Below are 26581 nucleotides of genomic sequence, written 5' to 3'. Positions count from 1 at the left end.
GTCTAAAGGAGAGGTTCAAGTGTGACAGAGCTGGATATCTGTGTGTTTCAGGCTGTCTTGTGAGTGCAGGTTGTTGCCATCAAAATGAGTGACAGACCACTGGTGAACGGCTCTGTCGCTGTCCGTTGTCACTGGCTTCTTGATCCAAAGCGACGGCACTGACTTTGACAGACAGCACTCAGCAAAAGGATGTCAGATTTGTCTAAAAGGAGTCTAGATTTGACATTTTGTTGCCCACAGTATGAGCTCTTTTACCTCTTTGTAAGTTGAGTTTTATTGCTGTACATCAGGTTTTTTTTTTGTTTTTTTTTTTAAATCATTCTTTTAGGAATAAGGTATTCAGAGTAACTAATACAAAGAACTTATAGAAAGTCAGGATCAATTTGAAAAGGCACAAAGGAAAGTTTGACCTGATTTGAAATTTGGCTGATCCAGTGACCCAAACAGAGAGAAAAGACAGCTCAATTACAAAATTTGTCAAGTATTTCTGCTACTTATACTCTTTTTATGTCAGCTCCTTCCTTATGTGAACAAAGAACCACTCTGCTCTACAGAAGGCCTCAGGGGCAAGTCAGAAAAAAAGTATAAGCATAAGTAAGTTTGAGCATGCATGACATATTTATGCATTAATGACTAAGGTCTTGACGTAAAATATGACAAGAGCAAAAGAGAAGGTCTGGTTATGTGAGTGTTAAAAGATCTTCACAGGGAGGAGGCTGTGGTAACATCTAACTACAAGACAGGAGGCTGCTGTCTCTTGTGTTGCTTTTTTCCAAGTGTTTTTTTTTTTTTTAAAGTCATACAACTCACCTGATTTCACCAAAACCATGATCTAAGCTTAACTCAGTTGTTCTTTTGTTTATTTTACCAAAACCTGAAGTGGAGCTTAGTTTTGGCATTGTCACATCATGTAACTCATCATGTAAGCTGACTAGGAATTCCATGATACCAGAAATTTACTAGTTGGTACTAATACTGGTAGAATTACACAATTCTCAATACCCCAAAAAATTGTTATCCCATTCACTTAAACGTCTTTGATTAAAAATTGCAAACGTTTTAACCTGTGGAACATGGCTGATTTCACAACGTCAGTGCCAGCTGTCTCAAAAAAGGCTAACAATCCAAAGTATTTACATGCATGACTTTTCCTGTCTTTCTCAAGGAGTCTGGGCGGAGCTAGTGTGGCAGTTGCACTAGTTGCCATCTTCCCCCATACCTGTGGGCATCCTTCTTCTTTTTCTTCAGCATGTCAGGATAGACAAGAACACTTACAGGCACATGCTCCCCCAGTCAGTTCTGGCAGCCTCTGTATTGTTGTGCTTTCAGAATGTTTGTATTAAAAAGTATCAGATCAGAAAAATGCTTTCAGGGTGCACTGGAAATAGTAACATATTTTGATGGTGAATTTGAGAGACGTGAAAATAAGATCCAAACAGATTCAGGATCAGATCATGGAACCATGCAGACCTGTAAAGACCTCTAATTCCTAGAATATTCAAAGAATAAACCATTAAAACTCTCTGTGGCATTTAAAAAAAAAATCTAAATCCACAAGAAAACATCACATTTTATGATATATCTTTTGGTTAAAAAAAACTCTTTACATTGATATTTTCCTATGAGGGCTTATATCATTGCATACCCAAGGACAGTCCTAACTTTCTCTTTGACTTCCACTTCCTCTCTTAAATCTGGAAGTCACTATCAAAGATCATTGAGCCATGCATCTCAATGAGGGGCAGATTGATTGGTTGGAACGGAGCGGAGGCAGGGTTCGATCTTTGCCCTGAGGTCCTGAGAAAAGAAATATGGTCACAGGGACGCAGTAGCACAGCTACCCAGTCCACTCTCCATCAATGAGATGATTGGACACATATATGCTGAGCCACACCCGCAGCTGATAGAACAATTGTGACTAATGGAGAAGATGAGAGAGAGAAAGAACAAGAGGGAGCGGTGGGTGGGAGATCAGAGTTTGTGTGCTGATTGACCTGTGGTCAGAGAGGTTATGTCCATTGATCTGCAGAGCAGGAGAAAAGAGTTTTGGCCTGAGGTGCTTTAGAATGAGTCTATTTGGGGTTCAGGATTGCTGTCCATTCCCACCAGGAGCTTTTTCATCATCGGACTCTTCGGGACTTACAGCTGCTGTCTCCTGTTGTTCACGTTGTGCACATTGCACTACAAAGGCCAAAGGCCAATCAATGTTCTACAAGAGGTTGATACAGATCTTATTAGTCAATGAATGATCATTAGTGGTCTAACGAGGCATTGATTTGTGCAGGGGCCAAAGGTTGCAGTGGTTGTGGTGAGTGTCTTTAATACATTAAACACAATTGATTGCAGAGTAGGAGGGATATTTTGAAGGATGCTGGAATTAGATTGGACAGTGAGAAATTTGAGGTCAAGCCAGGAGAGGAAGTGTAGCTACTTTCCTAGCCACCGAATGCGGTTAGGATTGAACATGAGGCCTAGCAGCACATTTGTCTTTGAGGTATTACCGGTGTTGCAATTCTGCAATTAATAAAAAGCAGATATCTAGAAGTACTAAGTCAAAGGCAACTGGACTTGCTGTTTCAAAGGCTGTAGCAGCAGCCTTTGAAAACTGAGGAAATGACTTTGCTCATAGCAGATGTGTTACTACAGGGCCTATTATGTTGCTCATTAAATACCCAACCTCTCAATAGGCCATTATTTCCCCAATAAAAAACAAACGGCGGCCTGCATACTTTCCCTTCTCCCCCCTCCGCTTCAGAGGTTTGCTCTACCTCACAGCCGGCAAAAAACCCTGACTAATATCCTGCATGTGATGCTTTTAAATAGGAAGCAGGCCGCGGGATAGGGTGGGGTACAGGTGTGGCAGGAGCCAATGGCTTTTATAGCCCTCCATCTCCTCTGAAAGTGTGCCAAGGACCTGCCTACACAACCCACCACTGCAGCGTTCGCTGCCAAGCGTTAACTTTTCTCCCCCCGCCGATCTCTACATGCCTACTGGTTATATAGAGTCTGTGCTTATTACAACTTTATAGAGGGATTTCTGATGTGCTTAGAGAATTGTTTGATGATTGGGATAATGATGCCATTTGGAGTGAGTTGTCTCAGCACTTTATCACCAAAAACAGAGGGAAAAACAGATCCAGCCTTTGCAAAAAAAAAAAAAAAAAGTCCCTGTTTCTCCCCTGGATACTTGCTTGTGCTTCCCCTGCCATTCAACGCCATCCAATCCTGCTCACGTCAATCAGAATTACACCACGTCTACAGGTTTGTCACCAGGGGGACGTTCGTCACCATGTCTCCCCTGCAGAACAGCCTTTTCATGCCCCAGCATAATGTCAGTGGGTGACATCCAGGCCTGATGTGATGTGGCATTCACTAAAGGTCACGTTAGGCATCTCCGCTTCATCTGCATCAGCAAAACTGGCAGCCGTCATATGGGCGTTGGCATCGGCCATTACATAGGCCCTCGGGGGGACTTGCTGCTTTGAGGATTTGTCAGCAGGATTCTGATCTTGCTGCTTCAGTGGCGTGCACAGAGCCTGGGACACTCAAGGTCCATGGCCACACAGTGTGACAGACGCTGGTTTTGACTATAATGTGTACAAGGAGTCGACAGCATGTTTTATGATGCTGTTAATAGTGGGGAAAAGGCAACTAACCCATTCTCATCACACCGTGAGAATGGGTTAGTTGTCCAGGAGGTGAAATTTTTTCCCAGTCAGCTCAGAGATTGTTTTCAGCATGTTTGTGCATGTTCATCTGTGCAGCGTCAGCTGGACATAAAAATACTTCTGTCAACTGATTATGAAGAAATTTCTCCTTTCTGATCCATGCATTTTGTTTTTGCAGGAACAAGACAATAAACATAGCCAAATAAGCTCTTCCTAAGTGGGCTTTGTAAGTTAAGGGTGAAAATGGCAGCTGTACAAAGGCTAGACAGACAGGAAAGGAGGTCCTGAACTGGCAAGACACAAAGACAGAAAAAGGGAACAATCAGAGACACACAGACAGTGAATCCATTAGGACATGGGCCAGTCAAACTCAGCACAGTCCAGTGAGAGAGGGCCAATCCATCCAAGCCAGTTGCCGTAGTGAGGGAACAGTTAACAAGCCCCACAGGCAGGTTTTACAGCCCCTGTTGTGTATCTTGGACCCCCCAGGCTGAAGAGGAGCTGAGGCTGACTGATACTGACAGGGTTTATATGGGCAGGGGCGTAGAGCAGCGGGGGGGATGGAGACCTATAAAAAGGTGCTCATGAACCAACAACTGTCACTTACAAGAACGCAGCAAAAGTGTACACACACACACACACTCATCTATGCAGCCAAACATTCTCACTCCCACACCATTAAATTTGATGTCTGTGTGGAGCAGAGGTGAAGGGTGGGGGTGGGGTGGCGGGGGGGAAGCTATAGTCAGATGAGGGGTGGGGGGGGCTTATCCAAAAAGTAGACCAATAAAACACCTGAAAATCAAATCCCATTGCTCTTATCGCGGCGCCATTCAGAGACGTTATCTGTGCAGGTAATGTGGTTATAAATTCAATTTCAGCCCACAGATTTCATTGTTTACTGATGCCTGCATGTTCTGGGCGGCAGAGCGCAGAAAGCTCGGGAACGCTCAATGCGTGTCGGGAAAAGTCATTTAGGCTTCCGCAAGGGGATGCAAAAAAGGCAAAGATGTGTGTTGGGGGGGGGGGGGGGGGGGGTTCCAGGGGAGCTGTCACTCTCCCAAGGACACCTGACTCCACTTTCTATTTTCAACCCCATGTTTTATTTAGAGGCCATTTTGCCCTATTTGTTTCCTCATTATGGGGTCCCATAGCTCAACTGATGTCAGGGGACGGCTGTGGCTGATAGACAAGCCTGTGAATCGGTGGTCATTTGGACTTGGAGCCAGGCAAAGTCTTAGTCCAGTGTTATAATAGGGTCCTAAAGGAAGTTCAGTCTGATTTATACTCCACACGGTGTTATGATAAACTGTAACTTGTTTGTAGTCTTCTGTGTTAAAAGTGTTACATTTGGATTGCCATGTGCTGTAATTTTTAAGCTGGAAAATTAGGTGCATCTTGCCTACGAGCCCTCTCCTTATGATTGATGGCTTTCAGGAGTAAATCACCTCATCTACTAGGTAAAATCTTGATATAGTAGAGCTGCTCAGGCTCCCAGCTGTCTGCTTATGGCAGTAATCCATCAGTGGGGCCCAATGGGCCGAGTGGCCCTTCTGGGTAATGTTCCCATTGACAGCCTATGGTGTCAACACACTGACAGCAGGGGGCCATAGCACTGTGTGTGTTACCTTATTTTACTCTCACTACCGCTGTTTGTCAATAGTAAAGGGAGGTCCACTGACCACACACAGGCAGGTTACTGACCGTTATCTAAAGCAGCATATATTTACCAGAATGTTCTATTTTTAGGCACTTATTTTACCTGGTTAACCTTCATTTGGCACACATCCTGCAGTTACCAGTCACTTTGCATTTGCAAGCTTTTACATTCAGAGTATATAGTGTATTTAAATTAGCTCCATTCATCAACAGTGCATTCCTGCTTATGCCACTTCTGATAGATATTTAGATATATCTTGCCATTAATGATTGAGTACTTTTACTCAAGACAATGAATGTAAAACAGTCACTTCTAACAAAATATTTTGAAGCTGTTTTTTTCCTACTTTTACTGAAAAGCATCTGAATTCATGTTCCAAAATTGACCCAAACTGCAGAATTTAATGAACAAATAAAAAAAATTCCTTGCAGGTCTTATATAATGTTTATCACCCCGTGCTTTTATTATGTGTATTTAGACATTGTTTTTGTGGTTAATATTTAATTATTTTATGAAACACAAGGGATCACTGGAATATCACTGTGCAGTAAATAGATGCACACGATGCTCTTTATGCATCATCATGTCCACTTCCACACTATGCCATCTCTACTGTACACACTAAGAGCAAATGTTTTCATGACTGCCCCCAATACACTTTTTACAATGGCACCTCTAACTGTTAAATCTTTGCAGGCAAAGTGAAGGGTCTGTATGACGCTCAAGCCCCAGTGTGTCCAGTCTGCAAGGCCATTCTGCGACCTGGAGAGCTGCAGGAACACATGGAGCAGGAGTTATCCAAACTAGCCCAGCTGCAGATCAGGTATCACGCTCACTCTGTCATCTCATTTCACCTTGGCCACTGAAGTTTCATGAATTTTTTTTTTGCTGTTCTCTTTATTTTACCAGGAAGAAATGTTCCTTCTCACCATGCTCTAATTTCCTTAAAGGTTTCACTACCTCTGTGTGTCTATTTGTCATTTCCTTTCTGTTGCTATTCTCTTCAGCTTTCAGGTGATAATTAAGGCAGACAGATCCTCTCTCTAGAGGGGTGCTCCCCCTCCCCCTCCTTCAGTTTCCCCAGGTGGCAGCTCCCTTCTTCTCTGTCACCTGCGTGTAGTGTTTACAAGCTGCCTCATTGTTCCCTACATATTTCATATTATAGCCCCTGGCCTCAAGGCGACAACTCATAGAGCAGGCAGATAATGTTCTGTTAATGGCTGCTTTGGTCTAAAACATACGCATAGATCAGAAACACGCGCACACTCATACACATACACATATTACCTGCTGCTTAGAACAGAAGAATGATTTCTCCAATAAAGGCATTACACTCCAAATCTGCTTAACGACCGCTCCGTGGACAGTAATGGTTTCAAATTGAACTTGGCCCACGGGGACACCGTGTATATGTGTGTGTGTGAGAGAGTGTGTGTGTGTGTCTCTACAGTATCTGTGTGACAGACACAATGTGAGAAGGAGTAAAATGAGGTTATACACAGACTCGGATACAAATTCAGACAAGATAAGAACAGAGGTTATTTACGAGATGACATTTAAAAGACAATATTGTGTTTGTAGGTTTTCTGGGACGGTTGTGTCGATGATTTATGCACAATAAAAGCAGGTTTAACAAATGAGCTTCTGTATTATTATGCTACTTTTTCCCATAGTGCAACTCCAGTGCAGCACGACCACCTCATAAGGACGCCAAAGGTACATGTACTTGTGATATTTTCACAGCAATCAGGAAGTTGGTCAGTAGCCATCGTTCTACCTTTGACTGTGATTCTTTCTTTTCCTCTTTTTTTGGGGTGGGGGGGTCCAGTCTCTTTCACTCTCCCTTCATATTAAGCGTGAAGGAAGTTCTCCCACCTCGCCCCCTCGACCGGCTGAGGAAGCCCACTCTGACAGATACCAGGTAGGATTTTAAAGAGCTACAAGAAGAATTCAACTTTAAGGTTGCATTCTAATAAAAATAATTAAGCAGTAATTCATCATATCTTCAGCTACATCCATACTGTAGATCAAGCGACTCACTGAAATCTGGACATTTGCACCTAAAATTTGCAAGCAGATGCTAACAAATGTTCATTTAGTGCATTAAAAGAGCACTTGACAATTATCAGTGAATAAAATCGAACAGGCTCTCATTCCAGTGTTGCAAAGATATGCACGAGGTGTTCTTTGTGATAAAGAGAGATAAGAGTCCTCCCATAAAGTGTGATAAAGCCTGCATTTGGAAATTGGAGGGAGTTTGTGCCCTTTCCGTTTTTGACGTTGTTTTGAGTTGCTTATTACTTTTCCCTTTCCTTGCTTTAGTTTGTTAGGATTGAGTTAAAATACACCCCCTTCACAACATCAGTGTGTGTGTTGAAATTACAGTTACCCAGCATGTTTAATTGCAAAGCTGTGGTTACAAGTATCCATCTGTGACGGGTTCGAAGTGAGAGACCCATCTCTTGTGGTCACGACACAGACGACAGAGAACAACTTGTGCGTTTCTGTGAGAACAAAGAAAGCAGCAGTATTTGACCCTCAGAATGAGAACTACTGCACACTTTTTTTTCTTAGTAGGAATTCAAATGAAAGACGTTGAGATATTTTGATGTTTCTGCTCTCTTTGTTGCAGACGTTTCTCCGCGTTCGGGCCAACAGACACACAAGACTAAATGGTACGTTGACACATGAAGAGTGGGCTAAATGTTGTGTTTCCTTGTTGCTGAGTCAGTTTGTCGTTAAGAGTCCAGTACAGTCGACTGTCAGGTCATAAATTTAAGAAAATTAAAGAGATTTTTTTTTTTTACACATAGTTTCCTTTGTTCACGCTCGTCCAATCCCCTCCCTCACCAGTCATTCAGATATCACCTCTTTTCCCACACCATCTCAGCTGGCCTAGCGCCCCCACGAGCAGAGGAGCTATTAACCTTTCAACTTTGACCTCTTGATATGTTAACAGTCGATGACCTCTGCTGGTGCAGGTGCTACGTCAAATCTGCCCCATTACGCCCCCACAGCGCAGGAGCCCACCTAGACTGCGCGCAAGCTGGTAAGAAACACTGAGAAGCACTTTTCTTCTTCCCCACAGTCATATTTAGTCTGAGATTTGAACGGAGGCACGCTTTAATACAGATTTAATGAAGAAACATTTTATTTTATTCATTTCTCCTTTTTCCTATTTTGTCATTTTGAAGAGACCTAACCCCGACACTTTGTACAGCCATGTTTTACTTTCAAAATAACAATTATAATATAAAAGGTGATTTATTTAATGAATAATTAATAACTTTATTTAGTTATAAAACAGCTTATCAGAAATGAGGATGTACTCCCACTTTATTAGTTTGAGAGATTTCTTACGTTATCTGATATAATTATATATAATTAGTAGATTAATCTTTCGCGCAGCCCTGCAGTAAGTTAGCCTGAAGTGGCCTCCACGTTCTGGCACGTTGAACTTTATTAAGTTCCTGATGAGTTTTCAGTATCATGTGTCTCAAATACCTGAAAATCTGAAAAAGAGGTGTAATGCTTTATAGATCAGTTATGAACCACTTTAAGATACTAGATTGATAAAAATACCTTTGATGTTAATCACCCCCTGAAGTGCTCTATAAAGGATTAATTATTTATTTATAAACAACTCATTAAATAATTAATTTATACTCTTAAATCTCCTGTTCCCCCCATACAAAATATGCACATTCTCTTCTGGCATATATCGACATTCTTTTTGTTGCACATAGTCCAGATATGAGCTGCCTTTTCTTGTATATAGTGGAACTAAATGGCAGCTGTGGTTCTTACTGTTTCCCAGCAACACATACTCAGGAGCAATGTCTGTATCCAAATATCATGACCCTGTTTATCTTAAAGAAAATATCCACAGAACTTGTTGTGAGTGATTCTGTATAGGAACTATTTTCTCTCTGCTCTCTACATCCGCCAACCAAATGAAGCGTGCAGGTAGGTCACATTACAGCTCAGCCAAGGGGGGGAACTCCTTTATGATAATGTTTAGGTTGCGCTTTCGTGGTAAAAGTGAAAAAAAAAATAGTTCCTAGATGTAATTTCTCACAACAAGGTCATGATTTCTGGAAAGAGACACTGATGTTGAGTTTATTAAATGAATGTTTTTGGTGCTTTGAGCAGTGCCGTTAAGTTCCATTACATTCACAAGAAGCTTGTATCTGCAAAACTCACCCCAAAACAATCTACATGGCGATATCAATAAACAGATATTTAAAAAAATGCTATAAAACCGCACATTGTTCATTAAATAATTTTAAAAGTAGTCTGACAACGTCTCTGCACTAATAAAGACATGAGGACCTGCACAGCATCCTGACACCGGCTGGCACTCCAGACTTCTTGCTACCGTTATTATTTCCACTGAGATCCTCCAGCTCTTAGCTGACTCTTCAAACTGCCACTGCTGTCGAGGTCTGTTAGCCTTTATTGGGCCTTATAACGGGACAGCATAATGAGCTTCTAAATACACGTCAGGGAGGAAAAAGAAGAGAGTGGAAGGAGGAGGGGGGGGGGTCCTCTGTTGATTAATCTACCTCTCTCTCTCTCTCTCTCTCTTTCTCTCCCCTCGTTGTTTGATGAGCTCTTCCTCATCTATGACCGTCTCTTTAACCCTCATTATGTTTGCTGGGATTGCGGTGCTCGGGTCACGGCCACCAGCTCACTGTGTGTTCCCCACGGGGGCCACTGTCATCCAGCAGGGAATTAGAGGGCCTTAAAACTTAATGTCCCCTTTTGCAATCTGCAGTCAGTCAGGTCACAGTTGGAGAGGAGGTTCAGTTGGTGTTCTGCCATGTTAACTTTCATATTTTTAGAGAGGAAAGCGGGGGAGGATGGTGAGATGACAGCACGGGGATGGGAGGAACGTTTTGAATCCTGTGCTGACGCTTCGGTCCGCGTGAAGCCTGCATCTGTCTGTCTTTGCTTTTAAGGGTCTGTGCATCAGTGTGGTCAGCTTGTACACTTTGTGGAATGATCTCAGACAGGAAAATAAGATAATAGTTTTCAGTGTTGCATCAGTACTTCTCCGCCTTTTCCACGCCTGGTTCCTGGTGCTCTTTTAAATTTTTAACTGGATGTTATTAGAAGTGGACTTGGTGGAAAGCAGTAAATCAGACAATTTCCTCAAGCAGGTTACTCTAGAATTTGGAGGTACTTTTGAGTATTTCCTCTTTCTGCAAAGGCAATTCTTGTACTTGAAACTGGACTACATTTAATAACTTTGGTCACATGTTCCTTTGCTGAATGAATTCAAGAATATGCAACACTATAAAAGTGATTATAATAGTGATGCTGTATTATTGAAAAGAAAAGAAACTTATTTATCACTTGAAACATTAAAATTATGGAAATATTAGCGCATCAGTGATTATAATTTCCCAATATGTGAATTTCTGAAATGGACCAATTTGTATAATGACTACTTTTGCTTTTGGTGTTAAATATATAGTTTATGGTAGTAATTGATTTACCAAAAGTAAAACTTCAGAAGACAAAGTATTTCTACATTGTGGTATTACTACTGAAACAAACCTCCATCACTATTTTCTTTTACCAACATTTGGCCGAGTTTGCATGTGAACTATTAATGCTTTAAGTGGAAAAGGTTGGAGATTTTAACCATTTATCCACTACTTCTTGCTGACTTAAGGTGTAATTTGTGCATATTTTGTCCTAAATTATATGTGACCTGGATTATTTATCAGCATTTTTTTATTTAAAAAAATTAATCTATTAATATAAAGATATAATAAATAAAGCTTTAAAAACTTAAAGAAATTTCTCACTGGGTATCTGTGCTTCTCTTCTTCAATCTGAATGGCTTCACGCTGTGTATTACTCTGGATCTAGTGTGAACTTAAATGACCAGTTCAAAGTTCTGCAACCCAAATGATGTCACAGTTTAGAATAAAAAGAATCAATTTAGGGGCTTTACATAATGACTACTTTCACTTTTCACCAAGGCATACCCAGGGGTTATTAGTTACAAATAATTTGATACCGTTACAGTAAACTGATGCAACTTGTTTCATAGTGTCTGATTTAAACCTTGATGTTTGTTATAATTGTCCTTTCTATATAACTGAAAAAGGCCTTACAGGAATCAGAAAAAACTTATACCTTGTCCAATTTGCCTGTCAGTCCCTGCTGTCTACCTCTAAACTGACCATTATTACCAATATTTTTTTGTCTGTCTTCTGTTTCCAGTCAGGATTGGAAAGCTGAAGAGGAGAAAACCAGAGGAAGGACAGGTATGCGCTCCAAGCACGAGAGACAGATGCAACTATTTGTTTCCCTGACATTTTTATTGTAATCGGAGATGAATATATCTAACGTGTAACACGCTGACCTTGAACCCCGAGACATTGTTGACTGGTTTTGTTCATGTGGCATGAGGATCACTGTCAGCTTGCTGTGTATCCACTGTGAAAACACCGCGAGCGCCGGTTCACAGCTATGAAAACGCAGAAGCAGATATGTAGCTCGAGGCTTTAGAAGGCATATGGACATATTCATCCAGACAGAGAAAATGTGTACCTGATGTGTATGTTAATGCGTGTGTCTTTGTGTGTATGTGTGCGTGTGCGGCGTGGTTTTCAGGAGGGTTCAGCAGACTTGGTGCCATTAGAGGACGACTGGAATGAGAGGAGAAGGATACAAATGGCGTCCATAGGCTTTAAAGGTAAGTGAAATGTGTGTGTGTGTGCATGCGCGCTCGTGCGTGTGCCATCGAGGCACCCATGTGTATGATCTTGTTCAGTGGAGGGTGAATAATGTGACTGAGTGGTAGTTGAAAAACCGCTGAACTTTTCAGTCCAGATTACAGCAGAGCAGGATGCCTTGAAGGTTAGCTTAAAAGTAACAGCTTCTTTTGCCCAAGAAGGCAGCTCTGACCTGCAAACTTGTTACACACTGACTGACTGACTGACAGACACAGGCAGAGGGGTGGATAGACAGGCAACATAGCGTTTTCTACATCTAAATTGTTTCTCACACACTAAAGTAGCTGCTCAAAATGATGCCCATGTAAAATTGTCTCATCAGGCGCAATGTTGGTGAGCACAACCTCTAAGGAGTGTCGAGACAGCGATGCGGATCTGGACGTGGATGGAGATGACACTCTGGAGTACGGCAGGGCGCAGTATCCTTTACAGAGAACCTCCAGTGTTAACAAAATGACATTTTAACATGTGGATACATTTACAGTGATGTGAGGGGAATCAGATAGAAATTTAGAAATATTCACTTTTTAAAAACGATAATGTCTTGAAATCTTAAGCTGAAAAAAAAAGTGCTTTATGCGGGGAAAGTTCAAAACATAAGCTACAGCTTACAATACTACTTAGCACACTTTGCTGTGTTTTTTCCTGACTTTGCTTGCAGATATTCAGAGACTGATGTAATTCCCTGTTCAGGAGAAAGCTCTAAAGAATTGACAGTGAGGTATGTATCCAACCTGATGACATTTACGATATACGATAAATATGAACTACATTCCTTTCATAGTGTGCAACTTTTGTTTCATTTTCATATGCTTTTGGCTTTTAAATATACGTTTTGTTCATTTGTTTCTTTTCTTTCAGCAGCAACAGCAGCATGTTGCCTGAATCCAGAGTAAACCTGGACTTTAACAAATGGTCAAATGATGGTGAGTTAGGAAAAACAAAGAAACTGCACTTAATGATTACATTTAAATAAATTTTAGTGTAGATATTATTAAAACTGCAGGATGTAATTGCAATTTGTTCATTTGGTTGTGCGCTCAGGGAGCCCGTCTACAAGCAGCGGGGAGAAACAGGATGGCCGTACAGCCGGTCTCCCTCAAACCTGCAAAAACACTGAGATAGAGATGTAAGTTTGTTCTGTAAAATCACTTGAGCTTTCTTAGATTTGTTACATTTTGTGAGTCTCGCACCTGACATGTTCCCTCCTGAGATGCTCAGTTTAGGCTATTAAAAAATGTATTTACAGCATGCAACAGCAAAAGAAAAAACTTAAAAAAAAAAAAAAAAAAAAGCATTTGATGCCTTTTTGAGTTGGTAATTATGGAGAGATGAAAGGAAACAAAGTCAGCACCCATGCTGAAAGTTGGCACTCTTTACATTAAAGTTTTACTCTTCAGGTCACAGAGGTAGGATGATGTGCATGTTGCATAACCCAGCATGCACTTGGTGACAGGGCAGGCAACCCGGAGGTAACCACCCCTCTCTGCAAAGTGTATTCTGGCTACCTCGGCTCTCTGTTGTTCTCTCACCAGCGGGTAATACAATACTATATCAGTGTGATGATATCATCAATCAAGGTCTTAGCAGGTGATACGTACACACGTTTCATCGCACTTAATGCATTGCGTCCCGTCTGTTTCGCTATACAGTATGTTTGCACATAGAGTCTATCCTGTAATTGTGCGCGTGTATGTCTATTTCTGTGGGGATGCTGACACCTTACCCCCCACCCCTCCCTCTGCCCATGATAAATGAGACAGCGAATGCAGGCAATGTGATTGCTGCTAAATTTCATGCTCAGTGTCCATGTTGGCCAGCGAATAATTTAATCTGTCTTCGATTTATAAATGACTCTCCAGTGTCTGCCTAACTCTTGCTCCCTCCCTCTCCCCTCGTGTTGCTCTATGTATGTATGTGTGTGTGTGTGTGTGTGTGTGTGTGTGTGTGTGTGTGTGTGTGTGTGTGTTTGTGTGTGTGTGTGTGTGTGTGTGTAGGCTCTCAGAGGACTCCACGCTGACAACATTAGATGCACTTAAAGCGCGGATACGAGACTTGGAGAAACAGCTGTCTAAAGGAGACAGATTTAAATGCCTCATCTGCATGGTGAGTATGACGCTGAATTAAACCAACAGAGCAGAGACACAGAAAAAAGAGATAATAGCACAGTAACGCAGAAACAGGTGATATTACTGTAGGCACCTATGTTTTGGGCAGTAAGTCAATATTACATTAAATCAATATTGTTAGTCATCTTCTTTCAGTCGAATGTAAATATCATATTTCTGTAATGATACTTTGAACCATTGGTATCTATTTTTTCTCTCTCTCTTTCTCTCACTTTTTTTTAAAAGGAGTCCAACTTTTAATTTAATAATATTAAGAAAGTAGCTTTGGAAAATGTGCTTGCCATGCTGCTTAAATTATTTGCAACTCATAGTATGATCAGTTCTAGGTAATCTTAATACTGACTGATATACAAAATAAATATTTACAGTTTGGTTCTTAAACTCTCTGGTTCTGATAAAGCTCTGTAATATTTATTCTGTTGAATCAACAACATTGCACAATTAATTATTTAAAGGTTTATTTAGCAAAGAGGCCACAAACTTAGCGCACATTGCCCTTCAAAGATGACCTCAGCTTTTGAGAATTTTTTTCTACTATTTTACATTTCGCAAAGTAAATTATATTATTGGAAATATATAGCTAATCGTTAATTAGTAATAACAATTTGAACCATCTTATTTCTGGTCTAGCGTGAAGTTAAATAAATTTTTTTGTGATGATTTAAATTTGAACTTGTCACTCTTATAAAGTGTACTCTGCACAAGTGCAAAGATTGATTAGTAATAATAAAGCTTAAAAGTGCAAAAATATCCTTGAAAAATATCCTTTAAAAACTAGAATTTTATATTGTGATAAATCATAAAACATGTCGGCGTTTGAACACATTGATTCAAAAGTTGCTTTCTTCCAAATGTTCTGATTGTAGTTTCACATGGACACCTAGTGGTAGCTTCTTTGCACTACAGGTGAGAATTCTCCACCTGGATTATGTCTGTTTCTGTGTGCAGGACACCTACATGACACCGCTCACCTCCATCCAGTGCTGGCATGTTCACTGCGAGGAGTGTTGGCTTCGAACGCTGGTAAAAAGCCTGATTTACATTGAACATAAAAATGATGCAAAATGACTGGAACGTGTGTAATGAGTCTGAAAATCTTCTTTTTCTAAGGGAGCAAAGAAGCTGTGTCCTCAGTGCAACACCATCACCTCACCTGGAGACCTGAGGCGGGTTTTCCTGTGACTCACATTAAGAGTGGAGGGAATTCTCCTGTTTTGACCAATCAGGGTCGGACTTGTCAGACAGCTGGCCTGTCATGCAAGCCCACCTCTTCCCTCTCCCTCCTCCTTCTCCTCCTTCTCACTCCTTTTTGGTCTTACCATCTTTGTACTCCTAACAGCTACCAACTAACTGAGTGGGACCTCTGACCTGTACAATATCCATGTTTCTGCTGCAACATGCACCAGATCAGAAGAAACATCTGAAAGCAACTGAGAGCTCAGGCACTGAAAATCAAGCAGAGAAAAAAAAATGCTTTGGGACAATATTTATCAATTTTAAAAAAAAAATAAAATATTTTTTCTGTTTTATGGAAAAATAATTGAATTGAATTGCAAAGCACATGTACATAATTCTGTGTATGTATGTATGTTTGGAGTGGTGTGTGTATATGATGTTGACTAGCAGACTGTATTTACTGTACAGAGTTTGTCTTTGCTTAGATCACTTATTTGTTTAGCTCTTGTAGGCTGGAAACATTTACTGTAATCATCACGTTCAGGCTCGTTTTGTCTTTGTTACTGACGTATTTCTTTGTATAGGATCACTCAAATCTAATTTTATCAACATTACTAAAATAAAATGTGTCTAAAGGTGGTTGTTTCACAAAATCTATTAACTGTGAGCATACACTGACGTATGTGGACTGTAGGCATAAATAGGCAGCAAGCGTTCCTGTGTTGGTCAAACTTGTTGACAGTCTTATGATGGCTCTGGGAAGTGTATACGCCCTTTAAGAAGTGGGTCGGTGCAGGATTAGCCAGGCAGAGCCCATCGCAGCTCATCTGGAGTTGAAGGACTGTAAAGCCTGCTATTCTGAGTCTTTACTGTAAGGCCACTTAGGTTCAGCCACATCACACAGAGAGAAATAAAAGAGCGATGCATCTCCATTGTAGAGTGGAACAAGACACAGCAAAGCATCTATAAACACACAGTCTACGAACAAAATTAATGCAACTGTGTTGATGCGAGAAAGGTTGTGAAACTTCCCAAGACTGAAAATTATACTCCAAGTCTGCAGGTAGTATAAACACATTTTCCCACAGGAAATGGACGGTGTTTGAATCTTAAAAAAAGAAACAAAGTGTCTGCACAAAACACAGTGGCTTCATTTAAATACTGACATGATCATTTGCTTATGAAAATCATCCTGTGACCTGCTCAAAACAAGCCAGCATGCTCCTGTGTGATTGGTCAGGGAGCTGAAGGGAGATGGTGATAATCCAGACTGACAGTCAAGTATTTGACTGAATCAGTGTGACATACACACACCGTACACACTCCATTAAGAAGCCGGGCTGCACAATCAGCTGTTACTCCACACCCCCTGCGACACAGACGATACACACAGCGGTGCTCTGAGACAAGGTAAGGTCAATAAAACTAAGAGAAAATTAGACAAGAGTTCCATTGTATAAATATATCGTGGAAATGTGTCAAATAATCCACGATCCGCCAAGAAAAATGCTTTTACGAGAATCAAAAGTAACAGGAACAAATTCAAAGGCAGCTCTTTGAACTAGGAAGTAAAGGCGGAGAGTTAAAATTCTGAAATAAGCTCTTATTAAATTTTCAGGAAATTAAATGATCAAAACTAAATTGTGCTAAACAGACACTTTCGTGATGTCCTTTGACATTTCACAGTGGATTTTTGTTACCATTCCTGGATTATTTTCAAGATTAGACAGTTATTTTAATCTGTAACAAATCGGTACTCAAAAGCAGCTTGTAGCTCAGGATGACTATTAAACACACTTATTTCCATCAGAAATCAGCTGTGGGGTAGAAATGTAACAGGGTGTGTAAATGTTCAAGAACAAGTACTCAAACTGATAAATTCACTCAAGGTACCTGAACAAATGTGTTGCTGGTGAAGATTTTTGTGTTATGAAGTAATTCTGATAACAGGGTAAGTGACTCACCTGTCCTGGACCCTGTGCACCATCTGGCTCAGATCCAATTATCCTTGCTGACTGACCTCTCGTGGCTTCATTAATAGGTGTTCTTAGCGTTACCCTCAGGGCCCCCGCCTGTCTAACTAGTCAGCAATTAGGGCACGGATGTGTTTTAATATTTTAATTAAGGACACAGAAATTTCTGAGTGTCGATTAATAGCAGTGAAACAAGAGGAACAGCTTGGTTTTAACCCTCTATATGTGGTGAAGTGGTGAAAAGAAGCTTGGATCAAAAGATTTAGCCTAAGACGAGCAAACAGGATAGTTGAGATCTTTGCCAGTGGCGGCAATTCACAGGAAGAAAGGGAGATTATTAATGTAAAGTACTTTAGAGACACCATAGCTCTCTACTTGTGAATTATAGGGTTTAAATACTTTGATGGCCTGTGTCCTATTCTAGAAGTGTCTGCCTTCCCTCTAATCCTGGAGTTCCTCATCTGATTTTGATTGTCTTCTTTATAAATCACTCCATCCCTGCCTTTCCCTGTCTGTGTTTGTCTGCGGCTCTTAGAACAATGTCAGGACCGAGGCCCGTGGTGCTAAGCGGCCCCTCCGGAGCAGGAAAAAGCACTCTGTTGAAGAGGCTGATGAAGGAGCACGAAGGAGTCTTTGGATTCAGCGTCTCACGTATGTCTGTGTGCCAACTGGTGATTGGCTTCCTTTGTAAACCATCCTGTCTGAGGTGGAAGCAGGACAGAGTAGCCTAATTCTGCACATGCCAGAAACATTTGCACCACACCGGTTACAACTGTAAAGCGGAGACTGAGGTTTCTCCAGCACATTGATGTTGTAATCCTTTCCCCACAGACACAACAAGAAACCCTCGACCAGGAGAGAAAGACGGCAAAGGTACAGTAGCTCTGGATCAAAACTGGCTTGTTGGTGGCACTTTTTAAGTGGGTGGTTATGTTCAGTGCTTTCACATTGTATTAGGATTACTGTCCTCTATGATTTACAAAACATCAGCCCTGCATTTTGATTTAAGTTTGTAGCGTTGTGATAAAAGTGTATTGTTTTATAGTGGACAATGTGACAAACAAGCACCTTTTCATTTTGTTTCTATACCAAGTTTCCTAGCCTCCCCACACCTACCCAGTCCACAATAACACCAACAGCACTTCTTACTCCCAAGTGAACTGCAGGAATGGTTTTGCCACCCTGTGAGACTCCCTTGGTTTGGGGATAAAGCTCTTTCTGTGCCTTTTTTTTTTTTTCTCCATAGGGCTGAACAAGCTCCCCATGCTTCTGGGGGCTACTTTACTGCCCGTAGCAGACATCTTATCCTCTGAAGACATAGAAATGTCAACCTCACTTTCGTGTCCAAATGAATCAGAAACCACAGACGAAGGTGATCTCAGTGTGATTCCTGATCACAGTTTATTTTTAACCGCAGACGGATGGGGGTTACTTTCATCATCCTGGCACACTTGTCATTGGATTATTAGGAACTGCTCATGTGGACTTCACAAACAATAGAAAAACAGATTTCAAAACATGTACAATGTTCTCAGGAATCAAGACGAGACAGTTTACACTTTGGAGTAAAAAGCTTTTGAAAATAGCCCCCTGTGATGCCTCGATAGTGATTCCCATTTCCATTCCTGGAAGGCTTTAGATCCAAAATAATGATCCTATTTCCTCTTGCGGCTGATAGACTGTTGATGAGATGCATCCAACCATTGGCAACACACAGGAGAAGGATTCAAAAGGGCATCCATTTTTGTATTTACAAAAATTATTTGTGCCTTTACAAATACGGCTGTCACATCCATTTTATTGGACAATGAATAGATTTCCACTGATTTGAAGGAACACCTTGATGAATGAGGGTTTTTAACATGCACGGAAATATTTGGCACACTGCAGTTTGCCCTGAGTGCTATTTAAAATCTATCCTGCCCTGCTCTCATTCTTATTATCTCTTTGTTTTACAGCACAGTCTCTCTGTCCAGTGTTTCTCTTCAAACTCTTACTTCAGTCTGGGCAGACCCCTTCATGTTGTCATGCTAATGATTGTATGCCGTCACTGTGGCCATTAGTGGTAGGAGTAGTAACGTGTTTGCTTTTGAAACTCTGCTGTTTTAGATCTCCAGAGGTTTTGATGTTTGGAAGATGTAGGCCTATGGATCGGGTATGGGCAATCTAATGTTGTACTAATGGCTACTATTTAAAAAAAAATAAAAGTGTTGCACAGAAAGCCATTTGTAATCTCTGCATGCACTTCCCCAAACAGAATGACAATTACAACACAGCTTAAATTAGGCTCTGAGAAATCATTGCTCAAATGCATGTGACCAGCTATAAAAACGGTGTCTAAAAAAAAATTGAATTGTGCAAATAAAAGTAAACATTTTAGCATTTTTCTTGAACAAATCCTTCACTAAATTGTTAAATTTCATTTGCTTGACTTTGCTTTAATATATTTGTTTTGTTTTCCGTGCAGAGCTACATTCATTATAAATGTTGCACCCTACAGACTACCACTTCACAACGAAGGAGGCCATGCAGGACGGTATTGACAACGGAGAGTTCATTGAGAATGCTGAATTTTCTGGCAACATGTATGGAACAAGGTAAAAAGATATTTATGAGACATTTTATACACTCTTTTATTAATGAACACTACTTGCACATTATTGCACATTTTTCCAGTAATTTCAAAATATCGTTCTCTGAAATCATTCTTTTATCAGTCGGGGCGCTAACTCTGAATCTGGTGCTGATAGAGGTTTCCTCCTGTTTAAAAGGAAGCTTTCTTCCTCCCTGTCACCAAGTGCTAGCCCACTGAGGAATTCCTGGGTTCCTCTCTATAATAATATTAGGTCTGCACAAAGTCCCTTGATATGATACATGTTATCATTTGGCACTAAATAATTTGAACTGAACTGAATGAATTTGAAATATGTCCACAAGGTCTCTCTTGCAAAAGAGATCTTGCATCTCAATGGGACAAACCTGGTTAAATAAAGGTTATAATAATAATAATAATAAGGTACAAACTGATTAAACTTTCTTGAGAAAACATTTGTATGATTTGATTTATGGTTTTAGTGACCACACCAGAAGCATTTCTGGTGAAAATACAACAAGATATCAATGTCATTCATACAGGCTGAACTTCATTAATTAGAAATGACCACGATGCCTTACATAAATGTCCTTTGGGCTTAGTAACAAAGGATCAAGAGGCTATGTAATAGTCTGGTGACAGATGGAGCTTTAACCCCCATTAGGTCAAAAAGAGCAATGCTGCGGCTCGGCACCTTGTGTCACGCTTAATCTCTTCCTCTTGTTCTGAAGATAACACTCACTCACTGAGTCTGAGCAGCTTGGATCAGTGCAGCGATCCTCTTATCCTCTTACCAGTCACTTCATGTGAGAAGCACAAAATTACATTCAGTACCTGCTTGGATGTTTCTGTTCATGTCAATGGTGTGGGTTATTTAAAAGCACTCTTATTTATTTAGCAAGGCTGCCATAGAAGATGTGCGAGCCAAAAACCTAATCTGCATCCTGGATGTGGATATCCAGGGGGTGAAGAGGATTAAAGAGACTGACCTGGACCCCATCTACATCTCCATCCAGCCTCCATCTATGGAAGTTTTGGTAAATCCTTTTATTATGGTCAAGGCATCATTAACATTTCTTTCTTGCACTTTTAAGCTTTATTATTGCTAATCAATCTCTGCACTTGTGCAGAGCACACTTTATATGAGTGGCAAATATTTGAATTGATGAAAATAATGAGAAATGTATTTCTACAATAAACAGCAGTGCCCAATAATATTTAACTGCTCTGTTATTATGTCATGGAACAGCTTGTTCTGTTATCTTTCTCAGGAAAAACGTCTGAGGGACAGGCAGACGGAAACAGAGGAGAGTTTACAAACACGTCTGGAGGCGGCACGCATCGATATGGAGCTCAGTAAGTTTCTCAGCATTTCTGGTGGAACGTGATCCTGAATGTAAAGCCAGTTGTTGCAACTGATTAAATTCTGATTTCTAGGTAAGGAACCCGGAGTGTTTGATGTTGTAATCATCAACGATGACTTAGAAAAGGCCTACGAAGAGTTAAAAGAAATCCTGGATGAAGTAAGTAGGACCATAAAATGTCCCTGCTCTCTTTTGGTTTATGAAATACTTCATAGGAGATGATTAGTTCAAGTATTTGTCACCTCTCCCCCTCTCTCTCTACAGGAAATTAAAAAAGTTCAGGAGGCCAAATCATAACAAGGAAATAATAAGCCAGGCTTTCAGCTGGTGGACAGAAACACTTGTGACTTTGATCAGAATAGCTCCATCTTCACTGAGAACGCATCTGAAATAAGAAAAGTTTTTCCTGACGCTCGGGTTCACTCAGTGCAGTTCTAATACACAGATGGAAATGCAGGGCTCTGGACTGAAATGTTTAAGATGGGCTTTGTGTTAGATTTAGTAAAAGTAATGGTTATATCAATCATTACTTAGGTGTGTAATCCTAAATTATACATTACTGCCATTTGGCTCAGCAAAAAAAGAGACAACTGAAGACAACTGCCAAATCCAGTACTACATTTGGTCTTTGCAGGACTGGGGCTGGAAGTGATCTAAGCTAAGTACACATCAGTACCATCACTCGGTACCTGCTACAGACAGCACAAAATAATTGGAAAGTGTTCATCAGTGATAGGTACACTGTCATTGATTTGGCTTGTTAAATTCTACTGAAGTAGAAATAAATTCACTCTTAGTCAAGTACATTATCAAGCTGGATTTACGCTGCACATTATTCAAAGATCACATGAAGAATGACAGTGCATCTGAAAATCACCGTGCATGTGTAGATTTAAACTAAAATGTGTATTATATGTGATGTGCATGTGAGTTGTATACAAATGAGACAGAATAAAGAATTTTAGGACAATGACTGCACACTTTTGCATCATTTAATAATTATTTCATTCACTTTTTCATTCTGGTGGGTGGTTAATATGAAACTTGGAAGCATCCAATGAAAACTATAGGTCTAATCAACTTCCTGTTTACACATTGCAATCTTAAGGCAGATCATGTGAAGTTTTAAATAAAATACGGCAATAAAATACAGCTTTCTGAAGGAGACAGAATAGCGCAGAAAATATTTCTACCACACGTGTGCCTGTCTGCCACCAAAGCAGAGGAGCAAAACAACACACTCTTAAACTTTACAACTCATCCAGCACTGTGCGCGTCTTACTTTATTAAATGTTATCCCTGATATGCGCAAAAAAAATAAAGAAAAAAAAAAGCAGCAGACTCACATACACAATTGAATACAGAAGTACACTCTGCAACTCATTAAGACGCATCAAATTTTTAAAATCAGATGTTTTTATAAATCTGACCTGGTTTCAGCTTCCCAAGAAAAAGAGCAACATTTGAAACACAAACTGCTGCAACCACATGTTGTAAAGGCCGCAGATTTTTTCTCTTTAAGAAAAATAATCATATTTTTGACATTGTCACCTTACTGGCAGAAGGGACCCTGAAGCTTGGTGTGCACCTGATCTCGTTTCTCCTCTTTCTGCTTGAGGTAAGCTTTAAGCTTGTCAGTGGAGAAACACACTTTGGAGTGTCGGGCTTTGTGAGGGGTACGATGAGCACGGAGCCATGGATTCTGGAGACACTCGGCTGCAGTGGGTCTCCCCCTACAAAGTTGTTTTTTTGATCATGTCAGAGTAATATTAATATGTATATATGTAAATACGCTCATGCATTTTTAGAAAAGACTCTCACCAGGATTTGTTATTCAGGCTACTCTTCATGAAGTTCAAGGCTCCCTCAGACAAACCAGGGTAACAGCGTCCAAACTGGATCTTCCCTTTCTTGATGTTTCTGTCTTGCTCCCAGCTGTGTTCTGCATGGAACGGGCTGTCAGCGCTCAACCTGATGTAGGGAAGAATAAAAACACAAGTAAATAATAATCCATATAATAAGTTAATCAGAAACATGAAACATAAAAAAGAAACATTAAATCCTTTAAAGAATGAGAATAAATTTCTTTGCTTACATGATGAAAGATAGAACTCCAATAGCCCAAATGTCAGTCTCTGGCCCAACACCCTGACCTTCGAGGATTTCCGGAGCTTTAGGAAGGACAATATACACTGAGAAAACAGACAGACAGAATACTGTTTGTAAAGACAACAATAAAATTGCATTGGCTTTAAAGTCAATGCAATTTTCACTTGCATGCTTAATTTTCTGTATTAGGAAAATGACTCAAACCAAAAAGAAATGAATAAAATGGACTTGTTTGTTAGACTATGGTAGCTAGGATCAGCTGAGGTGGATGAATTTAGGCTGAGTTATTTCCATCCATCAATCCATCCTCCATTAAAGAATGTGTACCTTTGCTGCGGGAGTCTGTTGGAAGGCCATGACAAGGTTTAGTATGTTAGATGAATCTTCAATAACATGAGCATCAGAATCTAGCTCACAAATTTTAGTCACATCACTACCTTTGCTGTCAGAAAGGCCCTGGATGTGCTCGATGTTTAGAGGCTGTCCAGGTGTGAAGGACTGAGCTGAGCCAAAGTCAACAATCTTCAGGTGGTTGCAATCGTCCACCAGCATGTTGTCAGACTTCAGGTCCAGGTGGATAACTCGACGGCTGTGGAGATAGTCGGCTGCACTCAGAATCTGAACCAACACCTCTGCAACTTGAGTCTCTGCATACAGATCTCTGATAGGATACAAACACAGACATGATTGTGAAGCTTAACAACAACATCTGAGATACCAAAAGAGATGAGATTTACACATGACTGCATTCTGTTTTTATTTACATTTTATACATCGTCTTTGGAATTGGGGTTGTACACTGCAGAACTATTGACAAATAAAAACAAGATTTAAAAAAGGATGGATTTGGGTGTCAGCACGTGGTGGTTAGCACTGTTTCCTCACAGTGCTTTCTTTCTGGGTACTCTGGCTTCCTCCCACAGTCCAGGGACATGCAGTTAGTGGGGTTAGGTTAATTGGTGATTCTTAACTAGCCACAAGAATGAATGTGTGTGGTTGTCTGTCTCTCTCTGTGTTAGTCCTGCGACAGACTGGCGACCTGTCCAGGGTGTACCCTGCTTCTCGCCCTATGACAGCAGTGGAAATTTGAACCTGTGGACACTACAACAAAATGCTAGGGTTCAGCACCATTAATCGGAATCATGCTCCTATTACCATAATTGCTCCTTGGCTGATGTTTTTGAGCACCACTTACCTTGCAGCCAGGCTGTAGAGGAGCTCCTTGCCGGGACAGAGCTCTTCCACTAACACCAGGTAGCAGGGGGTGATGAAAGCACAGTGCAGCTGAACCAGGTGGGGGTGGTGAAGCCTCCTCAGCAGCTGGTACTCCCTCAGCACCAGTTGTCTTTGCTCTGCCTGGTATGGGGTGATCTTAGCAGCAAACACCTGGCTGGTCTCAGCATTCCTACACAGGGTTACCACGCTGAAACGACCCCTGAAAGATATCGAGACAGAGCTCAATTAAATTCAGTCACCAAAATCGCCAAATCACAACATAAATTACCCCATTTCCAATTAAAGTATGAGTTAGAAAACATGCAAATTTTATATAAAGGTGGGAAATTATGAAAAAAGAATATCACGTTTAATTCAGAAACATCAGTATGTGTCAAACTCTGGACACCTGAAACCTAAAGAAGATAATTGTTACCATGTGCACTGTTAATACCAAAAGAAGTAATTAACTGTTAAATTATAATGATAAAAAAACAGAACATAGCTTTACTAAACAGCTGCAGCTCATTGTTGAATATCTCACCTGTTGATCTCAGAGAGGAAGTTGTAGCTATTGTGTGCTGCTTGTTGTGTTGATCCAGTGACCTTTGACCCCAGCGACTCCGTCTGAATGAGAGGAATGTGAATCTCTGTATAACAAAACAGACATGAGGAAAATAGTTACACCATGTAGCGTGTTTCGTGTGTCTCCTGTGGATTACAAAAAAAAAAAAAAAAAAAAAAAAAAAAGGTTAAACAGTTAAAAATACAAAAATACATCCTTGCCTTCAGGATGAGTTGCCATAACAACAGGAGCTGAAGGGTCACTGAAAGGTCCTGCTCCGGTCTTTGTGACGCAACCCACCCTGAAAACGTAAGAAGCTCCTCTTGGTAAGTCCTTTACCACATAACAGTTCTCTGTGACTTCCTCTGACAGGACTGTCCACTCCCCACCTGTGGAAACATGCAACATATGACATAAACTGAGCCTGGTTAGTGACATGGAAGTATATGAAATAAAATGACTGATGTTGAACTTTTTTATTTTTTCTTGGCACAAAAACAATACAAACAGAGGTACACTCCCTGCACTCCTTCCCAAGTGTCACACTAATCTCTAAATAACTGCTCCAACCACCCACCCCTCTGTTCATAACCTATGGTCTCTTATTTGCAATGCTTTATTTGACTACACTTGCAAGGTGGATTTTGCTTAAACCTAGCCAGCAGAAAACATCATTAGTACAATGTCAGTAAATATATAAGTAATTCCCTGGTCTTTGTGACAATAAAATTATAGTTTAGATAAGGAAAAAAGACCCTTAAATTAAGGATCCCTGCAATGTAACCACTATGAGTTTCAAACTATTTAGATTTAAATCACATTCAGCATTTACTGACCTATATTAAATAATGATTGTTAAATGGCTTGAATTTTAAAATGTAAATGCTCAAAATTAAAGACTGATTCCATGAATCGCTTTTCATCTATATGTACATACTATATTCTACAATTCACATAACAATTCACATAAATTGTTTTTAATGCAAACAACAAAAAAGACATTTGAGTGCATGTCTGTGAACGCACCATCTGTGCAGTACTGCACGCAGTAAGTGACAGGATCACTTGACTTAACCGGCCTCCACACAAGGAGCACTCCTCCTCCATCTAACTGTAGCAGCTCAGCCTTGCTGGGGCGAACTGGCAGGTCTGAATATTAAGAAAAGGTAACAAAGAAATATTCTTATAGAAATAAATGCGATGTGAAAATTAAAGTACACCTTTGAGCTACCTTTCTTTTTAAATGCAGGTATTTTGAAAGATGATAAGAGCTTTGAGGTTCTCTTTTTGGGACTCTCAAGACCACTACTACGCTTCCTTTCAGGTGGGGTGGGAGCTGATCCTTTCACTATTGGCCCTGTTAGAAAGTAAAGGAAA

The 26581-nt window shown here is 40.5% G+C and overlaps 3 protein-coding genes across 4 annotated transcripts in view; 2 read left to right on the top strand and 1 right to left on the bottom strand.

Moving 5' to 3' along the window:
* Positions 1 to 15985, top strand: part of rnf220b (ring finger protein 220b) — a 29247-nt gene extending 13262 nt beyond the window's left edge. Inside the window, exons 3-16 of the mRNA XM_030727560.1 lie at positions 6025 to 6151; positions 7002 to 7044; positions 7157 to 7249; positions 7961 to 8003; positions 8288 to 8377; positions 11566 to 11609; positions 11959 to 12040; positions 12403 to 12499; positions 12742 to 12801; positions 12942 to 13006; positions 13125 to 13209; positions 14078 to 14186; positions 15158 to 15232; positions 15320 to 15985. Coding sequence (XP_030583420.1) covers positions 6025 to 6151; positions 7002 to 7044; positions 7157 to 7249; positions 7961 to 8003; positions 8288 to 8377; positions 11566 to 11609; positions 11959 to 12040; positions 12403 to 12499; positions 12742 to 12801; positions 12942 to 13006; positions 13125 to 13209; positions 14078 to 14186; positions 15158 to 15232; positions 15320 to 15391 — 1085 coding nt within the window. The 3' untranslated portion in view covers positions 15392 to 15985. The remainder of the gene's footprint in view (positions 1 to 6024; positions 6152 to 7001; positions 7045 to 7156; positions 7250 to 7960; positions 8004 to 8287; positions 8378 to 11565; positions 11610 to 11958; positions 12041 to 12402; positions 12500 to 12741; positions 12802 to 12941; positions 13007 to 13124; positions 13210 to 14077; positions 14187 to 15157; positions 15233 to 15319) is intronic.
* Positions 15986 to 16668: 683 nt separating this feature from the next.
* guk1b (guanylate kinase 1b) lies at positions 16669 to 22288 on the top strand. Of its 2 annotated transcripts, XM_030727567.1 has the most exons (9): positions 16669 to 16795; positions 17894 to 18009; positions 18190 to 18231; positions 18605 to 18730; positions 19859 to 19955; positions 20850 to 20988; positions 21223 to 21307; positions 21389 to 21474; positions 21580 to 22288. In XM_030727567.1, the coding sequence occupies exons 2-9, from the start codon at positions 17898 to 17900 to the stop codon at positions 21610 to 21612; spliced, it is 720 nt and encodes a 239-aa protein (XP_030583427.1). In that variant the 5' UTR covers positions 16669 to 16795; positions 17894 to 17897; the 3' UTR covers positions 21613 to 22288. The 2 variants fall into 2 exon arrangements, with proteins under 2 accessions (XP_030583427.1, XP_030583428.1); XM_030727568.1 differs by lacking the exon at positions 18605 to 18730.
* A 5-nt stretch (positions 22289 to 22293) lies between these two features.
* The window catches only part of obscna (obscurin, cytoskeletal calmodulin and titin-interacting RhoGEF a), a 38297-nt gene continuing 34009 nt past the window's right edge, over positions 22294 to 26581 (bottom strand). Inside the window, exons 73-82 of the mRNA XM_030727538.1 lie at positions 26436 to 26561; positions 26231 to 26344; positions 25426 to 25593; positions 25184 to 25289; positions 24620 to 24859; positions 23862 to 24085; positions 23752 to 23766; positions 23411 to 23486; positions 23137 to 23286; positions 22294 to 23048 (exon numbers count right to left, since the gene is read on the bottom strand). Coding sequence (XP_030583398.1) covers positions 22868 to 23048; positions 23137 to 23286; positions 23411 to 23486; positions 23752 to 23766; positions 23862 to 24085; positions 24620 to 24859; positions 25184 to 25289; positions 25426 to 25593; positions 26231 to 26344; positions 26436 to 26561 — 1400 coding nt within the window. The 3' untranslated portion in view covers positions 22294 to 22867. The remainder of the gene's footprint in view (positions 23049 to 23136; positions 23287 to 23410; positions 23487 to 23751; positions 23767 to 23861; positions 24086 to 24619; positions 24860 to 25183; positions 25290 to 25425; positions 25594 to 26230; positions 26345 to 26435; positions 26562 to 26581) is intronic.

The sequence above is a fragment of the Archocentrus centrarchus genome, chromosome 4 (genome assembly GCF_007364275.1).
Source record: "Archocentrus centrarchus isolate MPI-CPG fArcCen1 chromosome 4, fArcCen1, whole genome shotgun sequence".
In the NCBI taxonomy this organism is placed as follows: domain Eukaryota; kingdom Metazoa; phylum Chordata; class Actinopteri; order Cichliformes; family Cichlidae; genus Archocentrus; species Archocentrus centrarchus.
The sequence above is the reverse complement of the archived record's forward strand: the minus strand, read 5'-3'. Positions and strand labels throughout refer to the sequence as shown.

Excerpts from the sequence above, each read along its gene's own strand:
- guk1b (XM_030727567.1), top strand. The coding sequence starts at position 17,898 with ATGTCAGGACCGAGGCCCGTGGTGCTAAGCGGCCCCTCCGGAGCAGGA. Across the intron at positions 18,731-19,858 it reads ATCAGAAACCACAGACGAAG|ACTACCACTTCACAACGAAG; the intron begins GTGATCTCAGTG and ends TGCACCCTACAG. Across the intron at positions 21,475-21,579 it reads TAAAAGAAATCCTGGATGAA|GAAATTAAAAAAGTTCAGGA; the intron begins GTAAGTAGGACC and ends CTCTCTCTACAG.